General features: G+C 50.0%; 1 protein-coding gene across 1 annotated transcript; it reads right to left on the bottom strand.

Moving 5' to 3' along the window:
- Positions 1-3,573: 3,573 nt before the first annotated feature.
- Positions 3,574-9,449, bottom strand: gldn (gliomedin; the record flags this gene model as incomplete). Its single annotated transcript, XM_084437465.1, has 9 exons — positions 3,574-4,039; positions 4,191-4,341; positions 6,517-6,642; positions 6,777-6,860; positions 6,954-7,052; positions 7,167-7,256; positions 8,260-8,358; positions 8,658-8,709; positions 8,883-9,449. The coding sequence occupies 9 exons, from the start codon at positions 9,447-9,449 to the stop codon at positions 3,574-3,576; spliced, it is 1,734 nt and encodes a 577-aa protein (XP_084293591.1).
- Positions 9,450-9,551: the final 102 nt, after the last annotated feature.

Below are 9,551 nucleotides of genomic sequence, written 5' to 3'. Positions count from 1 at the left end.
CTGGTCTGGCCTGGTCTGGCCTGGTCTGGCCTGGTCTGGTCTGGTCTAGCCTGGTCTGGCCTGGTCTAGCCTGGCCTGGTCTGGTCTAGCCTGATCTGGCTTGGTCTAGTCTGGCCTGGTCTAGACTGGTTAAGCCTGGTCTGGCCTGGCCTGGCCTGGTCTGGTCTAGCCTGGTCTAGCCTGGTCTGGTCTGGCCTGGTCTAGCCTGGTCTGGCCTGGTCTAGCCTGGTCTGGCCTGCTCTGGTCTGGTCTGGCCTGGCCTGGTCTGGTCTGGCCTGGTCTAGCCTGGTCTAGCCTGGTCTGGCCTGGTCTAGCCTGGTCTGGCCTGGTCTAGCCTGGTCTAGCCTGGTCTGGTCTGGTCTAGCCTGGTCTAGCCTGCTCTGGCCTGGTCTAGCCTGGTCTAGCCTGGTCTGGCCTGGTCTGGCCTGGTCTAGCCTGGTCTGGCCTGGTCTGGCCTGGTCTAGCCTGGTCTAGCCTGGTCTGGTCTGGCCTGGTCTGGTCTGGTCTAGCCTGGTCTGGTCTAGCCTGGTCTGGTCTGGCCTGGTCTGGTCTAGCCTGGTCTGGTCTAGCCTGGTCTAGCCTGATCTAGCCTGGTCTGGTCTGGCCTGGTCTGGTCTGGTCTAGCCTGATCTAGCCTGGTCTAGCCTGGTCTGGCCTGCTCTAGCCTGGTCTGGTCTGGTCTGGTCTGGCCTGGCCTGGCCTGGCCTGGCCTGGCCTGGCCTGGTCTGGTCTGGCCTGGCCTGGTCTGGTCTGGTCTGGTCTGCTCTAGCCTGCTCTAGCCTAGCCTGGTCTGGTCTAGTCTGGTCTGGCCTGCTCTAGCCTGGTCTGGTCTGGTCTGGCCTGGCCTGGTCTGGTCTAGTCTGGCCTGGTCTGGTTAAGCCTGCTCTGGCCTGGCACTGTGTTTGCTCTGCTGAGTCTGCCATCTGTCACCCTGCCCTCATGCCTGTTTGTGTGGCCGTCTCACTGCTAGAACATTGCTGTTTGGAAGATGATGTGTTTTAACTCCTGTGACTGTGGTTTAAATGTCTCATCTGTCTGGTCCACTGAACTCCCCAACCGCCCTGAGCACAAACACAACACTTCACTTCTGGTTTTGCACAAGATTATTATTATAATATTTTTTTTTTTATAATTAAGTGATTTACATGATTGTTTTTGTTTGTTTGGTCGTTGTTTCCTTTGCAGACTTATTTTATGTTTAACTTATTGCCTTTTACGTTAGGAATGTAAGGGGTGTATTACTGTATCTGATGGGACATAGTGCAACATGGTGTTTGTAGTTTTGTGTTTGGTTACCACTGTAGTTCTTGTTTTTAATGGTTCATCCATAAGGAATAGATATTTGCACTCAAATCTGGAGACACTATAAAGGTTTCTTTGAAATGAATAGGCTATCAAGAAGGAACTGTTATATACAAATGAATGTCTGGCTTTATTTGGCCTAGTAGTACAAAGTTTCAAATAGTTTTAATATATAAATGATATATATGAAATACCACAACAGCTTGTACAAACATGAAAGCATTTTCTTTATTTTTTGGTTTGTATCATACTAGCTGGATTAGTTGTACCTTTTGTTAAGTGTATGTATGGTATTTATTAAAGACATTTGTGTTGCTCTCCCTTCTTCTGTCCACCATGTCTACTAGATGTATATTAATTGTTCTACCAATGGTCTTTCTTGTGTGTGTGCGTGCGCATGCGTGTCTGCTGTGTGCATGTGTGGGTGTGTGTCTGTGCGCGTGTGTGTGTGCATGTATGTGTGATCTGCGTACTATATGTGAAGCCAACGATGGGGAGACTAGGAGACCAGGGCACTTGGAAAAGTCTGGAGGTCTGAGAGAGAACATGCTGTTCTACCATGGTCAAAGTTTTACCTTTGTAAGTTCAATAAATTCTTTTTATTTCATCAGCTGGTTTTTTCTTTTTCTTTACTGAAGTGATGATCAGAAGTGACCATGCAGCATCACTAGACCCAGGTAGAGACTACAGGTTCACTAGACCCAGGTAGAGACTACAGGTTCACTAGACCCAGACTACAGGTTCACTAGACCCAGGTAGAGACTACAGGTTCACTAGACCAGAGACTACAGGTTCACTAGACCCAGGTAGAGACTACAGGTTCACTAGACCCAGACTACAGGTTCATTAGACCCAGACTACAGGTTCACTAGACCCAGACTACAGGTTCACTAGACCCAGACTACAGGTTCACTAGACCCAGACTACAGGTTCACTAGACCCAGGTAGAGACTACAGGTTCACTAGACCCAGACTACAGGTTCACTAGACCCAGACAGAGACTACAGGTTCACTAGACCCAGACTACAGGTTCACTAGACGCAGGTAGAGATTACGTACAGGTTCACTAGACCCAGGTAGAGACTACAGGTTCACTAGACCCAGACTACAGGTTCACTAGACGCAGGTAGAGACTACAGGTTCACTAGACCCAGACTACAGGTTCACTAAACCCAGACTACAGGTTCACTAGACCCAGACTACAGGTTCACTAGACCCAGGTAGAGACTACAGGTTCACTAGACCCAGGAAGAGACTACAGGTTCACTAGACCCAGACTACAGGTTCACTAGACCCAGACTACAGGTTCACTAGACCCAGGTAGAGACTACAGGTTCACTAGACCCAGACTACAGGTTCACTAGACCCAGACTACAGGTTCACTAGACCCAGACTACAGGTTCACTAGACCCAGGTAGAGACTACAGGTTCACTAGACGCAGGTAGAGATTACGTACAGGTTCACTAGACCCAGGTAGAGACTACAAGTTCACTAGACGCAGGTAGAGATTACGTACAGGTTCACTAGACCCAGGTAGAGACTACAGGTTCACTAGACGCAGGTAGAGATTACGTACAGGTTCACTAGAAGTCTACGTACAGGTTTCCAACAGACAAAGGGTTCTGAGAAGTGTTCATGCAAACTTTACTAAGCAGTTGCAGATGAGGGAAGTAGGGAATGCATTCAACAATAAAGCTATGTTTTAAGAAACGTTCAAAATAAATAGGAGATACAAAACGCGATACAAAAACTCATCAAACTGTTAGTACTGTATGAAACCTACAATTCCACGAACAATAGAAATGGAATATAAATAAATAGTTGTTCTGGTTCGACATCAATTATACAAACAATTCATAGATACTGATTTTCTAATTTCTCCGATAGTATTGATCTCATTGATGAAACCTTATGGATCACGCCCTTAGGGACATGCTCTACACTGGAATTATTGGTGTGTGTTTGGATACTGTAGACCAATAGGGACTTGTTGATCTGAAGGCTAGCGTTCACAGATACAGATATCGGTATTTCATTTGATTTCTCCCAGCAGCTCGAAGAACCACCAGGCGTCCACAGACCTGGGCTGAGTTTCCCAGAGGCATCGTAGCGCTACGTTCATCGTAGCGCTATGATGAATGCCGTAGCTTAAGATGAACGTAGCGCTACGATGCCTCTGGGAAACTCAGCCCTGTCTTTACCGATGTGATCGGTGGTGGAACGTGACTACATATCCGTATCTTTGAGCGCTATAACCACGCTGAGGCCGCTCAGTCATCACAGTTGAAGTGGACCACATAGAGTCTGACGAAGCCACTGTCCCACACGTACAGTTGTCTGTCCTTGGGGCTGTAAGACAGCATGGCCAGCACCCCGCCCGGGGGGCGTAGTTCAAAGGTCACGTTGATGTGCTTCCCCTTCAGCAGGTCGAAGGCGAAGGTGACGTGCGTGTCCTTGGTGTCGGTGACGTAAAGGACCCCACAGGTGATGAAGGCGTTGCCGGCCTTGGAGCGAGGGTACGTGGTGTTGATGTAGGTGGTGACCGAGAAGGTTTTCTGGTCCAGCTGGGCCACCATGATGCTGCCATCCACATTGGAGGAGAAAATCAACCACAGGCCGTTCTCGTCTGCCGCCAGTTTGAAGTACGTCTTGGAGTTCTGGAGCAGATAGGAGAGGTTGTGGTACATAGCGTTGTCGATGGCCAAGGTGTGGAGTTTCTTGGACTGCAGGTTCAATCTGTGAACAGACAGTAGTGTAGTAGTGTGAGAACAAGGTCAGGTTCGTGGTCATTTCCTGGAATTTAAGATAACCCATTACCAGAGCCAGAGTTAAACCACTAACTTATGGACCAGTGTTGAGTGTGTACAGTAAGCGAGCAGCGTCTTACTTGGCGATGTTGGCGGAGCCAGCCATGTGGTAGTAGAGCGAGCCGTTGTGAACTATGTGGCCACACCCCTGGAAGAACTTCCTGATCTCAATGACTTCGCTGCTATCGTTCTGGAAGGAGGCGATGCTTTGGTACTCCTTCACCACACGCCCTAAAGAGGTCAGACACAGGAATGTTCTGGACTTAAAGTCCCAGTTAACCAAAATCAGAGATTTGCTTGAAAACACATTCTATGTGTTAGTGATGCATTGCTGATAACATGTAAAAGTGGGATGAACCATGTGTAGTACTGAATTGTGAAGTTAGACCAGTTTTGTGTTTTTAACCAGTTTTGATTTCCGGATTTTCTGGGCGGGCTTAAAACGGGTACCGGATGACGTAGAGCGGTGTTCTTAGCATATCCCCGCCCTAACACTATATAAAGCTAGAACGGATTTGAATCTCCGGTTTTCCTGCTCAATCTTGAGTCTAGAATTAGCTAGTTTTAACCAACAGTCTAGAATTAGCTAGTTTTTCTTAGTTAGCAATGCCTATGCATACATCTAAACGAAAATGCATCCTTCCTGGATGCCAGCAGGAATGGGATGATAAGGTCTGCTTCTTTCACTCCCGAGTAAAGCTGAAATGAGAAGCAAATGGGTTAGCATTTTTGAAGAGCCATGGTGTTACAGAGGAGTCTGTCACCGCTAGCGCCCGCCTCTGCAGCAAACATTTCACTCCCGAAAGCTTCTGCAATTATAATATGAGGCTTTTGGGTTTCACGGACTCACGACTGGTCCTGGTGAATTCGGCGGAGCCAACCATCTCCCTCCCCGGCCTCCATTCTCCTCCTGTCAACCATCTCTCTCCCCGGCCTCCATTCTCCTCCTGTCAACCATCTCCCTCCCCGGCCTCCATTCTCCTCCTGTCAACCATCTCCCTCCCCGGCCTCCATTCTCCTCCTGTCAACCATCTCCCTCCCCGGCCTCCATTCTCCTCCTGTCGCATCAACCTTTGGTGCCGACACCGCTGCCTTGTGTGCTTATAGCTTATTAACGTTATAACGTTAGCTAGGTAACGTAAGCAATAGGAAAATACACTGCTATTAATATACAAAATATGTCTTGACATGTATGTGGTAATGTCAGCTATGATGAATTATGTAATCTTAGGAGGAATTATAGCTAACATTAGCTTTGTAGCTTGTTGCAGATGGGAGTGTGTATAACCTTAGTCTAGCTAACAGCTAGCAGCACCGACCAGGCGACCACCCACCAAATAACGTTACGGATGATATATTATGACTATAAGCGTTAACTATACAGAAACTGCCTGCCATATTTGTGGCACCTGATGTGCGTATGGGTTCACCGGTAATGGTTACAGTATATTTCTCTAGCGGGAGACCGGGAGACGGGAGCGAGGGGGATGGTTAGACCAGCTGCAGCTGGAGAAAGACGCACCCTCTCCCAGTGAAGCGGTGCTCGGCGGCTACTGGCTGAACATCCCAGTTCTGTTGGATATGTTGCGGGAAAGTTGAAGCCGAGTGCTCGTTATTCTCACACATAACATTGCCAACGAGAGTGGATGAGTCTGTCCCGATTATCAACTCCGGTAGTGTACGCTTCTTCGCGCTATCAGCGCTGTTCAAGCCAGTGACTAAAAGGTACATTTTAAACAACTTTTTCCATTGATCCCAAGGGACGACAGGATCGCCTGGGAGGGATAGGAATGGGTCCGGAGGTGGCAGGGAGAAAATAGGGACAGACTCATACATTCCTCGTTGCCTGTTTTTGTATTTTGCATCTAAGGGCAGTAACACTGGCGCGTTGGTATAGAGTAGCTACAGTTTTACCTGTGTTTGTCAGGAGGTAGGTTAGGAGGAAGCATCTGTGCGTTTGATTCATTAGACAAGTGTAATTTCAACTCCTCTCTCCTGTTTTCACAAAGCTGTGCCTTCCTACCACAAAAGAGACGGCGTGCCAGTTTGACTATGCAGACCAGAGAACGGTACTATTTGACAGGTTCTTCCCTCCACACCCCCTCCCCACGCAATTGGGTGTGGCTTCGGTGCCTTCAGCAGACACGCCCCCACAGTCTCAGACCAGAGAATGCTGCTGATTTTTAACCGATTTTGAAGCCTTATTTTATATACTTAGCGACATTTTTAATCACTCAGATTTGGCTGGGTGGTTAATAACATGTTTTCCTGTGGTGTGTGAAGCTCATAACAAAAAATTGAACTGGGTTAACCTGGACTTTAAGTACAATGTTGAAGGTCATTTTATGGCTCACAATACTATTGTTCCGGAAGCTTCCGCTGTCCTGTGAGAGTATGGTCAGTTACCAGAGAAGTGATCTGCCACCCAGATGCGTCCGTCATCCAGCACAGCTGTGTCTCTCATCCAGGTGCCGAAGGTACTCCCCGTCTTAGAGACATTCCTGGGGTTGATCAGGGACTTGATCAGACAATCTAAGGGACGAATGAGAGGGAAAACAAACACCTCAGAACAACAGGGTTCCGCAACACACCTTTTTTTCCGCATACTTTCAAGCCACCGTTTAAACACGAAAACCCATCAAAGGATCGCGCAGAGCGACACATACCTTTCTTCTTCAGCTTCGTCTCCGGTTGTTTGCCAGCCTCTTTGCCAGACAAGGTTCCGTCGTTCGGGACGGCATGTACCAGTCCTGAAAGAGCAGCGAGCGGTTCAGTATTCCTTTAACCACTCTCTGCGGAACCCACAGATGAGAAGTGACTGGGTGGTGATGAGGAACACTCACCCACGGTCTGGATGGTGTGAAAGTGTCCTTTGTGGCTCTTGTTCCTGGGGGGGCCGGGGGGTCCAGGGGGGCCCGGGGCCCCTGGGGGACCTGGGGGGCCTATGTGTGGAGCAGGGGACAACACAGCACTGATACTACCAGAGTACACAAAGACCAGTTGGTAGAAGCCAAGTCAATGTGTTTTTATCGAGGAGAACCGCTTTGCGTGCTTACCTTCTAGACTTACATTGTTGGATGGCTGTGGCTCTCCAGGGGGGCCTGGCTCTCCTCTCTCCCCCTTTTCCCCTGCCTCTCCAGGGGGTCCTGTGAGGGGGACGGGTGTTATTGTCAGGCGTTAGACTTTCACCCGACCGATGACACATACGTTCCACATAATTAGTTTACTTGAATAGCGCATACTGTAGGCCGAATTGTCAAAATCCTGATCTATTAGTAACTCAACAGCTTGAGACATGAGTCATGTTCGTCCATCAATTTAGGATCGGACCCTTTCACTTTTCACGATGATTCATGTCATTCACGCTTCAGGAACGCAAGTGGGATGCTGGGAAAGTGAGTTTTCCGGCTCATTCAGCCGAGGCTCAAAAAAACGCAGTCATGAATGTCATCCATACACAGTCGGAGAAAAGAGCACTCCTTTCATGCCGTGTTTCCAGTACGAGGAGGTGTGAATGGAAGGAGGAGCCCAGAGGAGGTGTGAATGGAAGGAGGAGCCCAGAGGAGGTGTGAATGGAAGGAGGAGCCCAGAGGAGGTGTGAATGGAAGGAGGAGCCCGGAGGAGGTGTGAATGGAAGGAGGAGCCCAGAGGAGGTGTGAATGGAAGGTGGAGCCCGGAGGAGGTGTGAATGGAAGGAGGAGCCCAGAGGAGGTGTGAATGGAAGGAGGAGCCCAGAGGAGGTGTGAATGGAAGGCGGAGCCCGGAGGAGGTGTGAATGGAAGGAGGAGCCCGGAGGAGGTGTGAATGGAAGGAGGAGCCCGGAGGAGGTGTGAATGGAAGGAGGTGCCCACGGTGAATAGAATGCATCTTCATTATAACACACGACACGTCGGGTAGATCAAGAGATTTCTGCTGAATGACTGTATCTGGAACTGAATTTGCACGCATGTGTGCATGTGTGTGTGTGTGTGTGTGTGTGTGTGTGTGACTGCTTATTATAACCATCCTCTTATCCAGAAGTAATTAAGTACCCAAACGGCCTCGGGGCTGGACCCAGTAGAGAATGAGCTGTGAGAGAGAGAGAGAGAGAGAGCATAGAGAGAGAGAGCAGAGAGAGAGAGAGAGAGAGATGGCTGATGCCCTCCTTACCTTTCCTCCCTCGTTTGCCCTCCACCCCGGGCTGCCCATCCACCCCTGGGATGCCATCGGTGCCATTGTGCCCTGGCATGCCATCCCGACCAGGCGGGCCTAAAGTGCACACATAACAGGACACAACCACGGGCAAACCTTAAGTAGACACATCACCATGGACAGTCCAGTCCTTTAAAAGATGGTATCTTATACAATGGATCTGGGTCACTAAGAGCCCTAGGTTGTAAAGGTGCTGGAGTTGTTATTCTGTTTGGTTGTGCTACTTACCAGGTGGTCCAGGTGGTCCTAGAACAGAACATATGGTCCAATCAGAGGATTCACTGAACCTTAACTGAGCCTAACAGTAAGGAATGCTTATAAATATGTTATAAAACAAATTCAAGACATCTCTCTACCTGCTATGCAGACTCCCTTGGTGCTGTTACAGATATCGATCAACACTTTGATCTAGAAACAAAACCAGCAGCAAAATCGTACATTCAGGACATGTGACTGTGAATGTGTTTTCCGCAAAGGAATGGTGACAAACTCGTGCACACACACACACACACACACACACACACACACACACACACACACACACACACACACACGCAGAAACATGAATTAGGACCTCTTACCGGGACCGTGGAGTAGGTGGTCATGGTCATCATGTCGCCCAGTATCTCTGTCTTGTGGTGGTGGGAGTGTCGGTGCTTGTGCTTCAGCTCGTGTCTCATCTTCTTCCCCATCTCCGTGTCCACCTCCTGGCTCCCCTCCACCTCAGGGCTGGCCTCTACCTCGGGGCTGGCCTCCACCCCGGGGCCGGCCTCCTGCAGGAGCTCCGCTCCCTTCTCCCGGCTCAGCTCCTTCACCTCCTGCTTCGCCTCCTGCTTCATCTCCTGCCTCGGCTCGACCTCCAGCGCCTGGCTCCTCTTGTTCCTGGAGAACTGGTACTGGACCTGCTCCCCCGCGCCTCCTCCACCCCACGACCCGGCGCCTCCCCTGGGCACCTCCTGGAAGAGCTCCACCACCGAGCTCTGCCCCACCTCCTTCAGCTCGGCCTCGGCCTGGCCCACACGGGCCCACAGCTGGTTCTGCTGGACCAGGAGCACCAGCAGACCCACGGAGTTGACCAGTGCCAGGGCGCACGAGCCGTAGAGCAGCGCCCGCTGGGGGAGAGACAATCGGGGGGCTGGGATCCACATATCTCCCTCTGGTGCTTCTCCCCTCCCGTAGACCCCCACACGCTTCAGCATTCACCCTGGGAACCGACTAGGAGAACCGGAGAACACGGAGAACCCTTCCTG

This window comes from Borostomias antarcticus (assembly GCF_949987555.1).
Source record: "Borostomias antarcticus genome assembly, chromosome: 4".
Taxonomy (NCBI): Eukaryota; Metazoa; Chordata; class Actinopteri; order Stomiiformes; family Stomiidae; genus Borostomias; species Borostomias antarcticus.
This window is presented reverse-complemented; position numbering and strand designations above follow the sequence as displayed.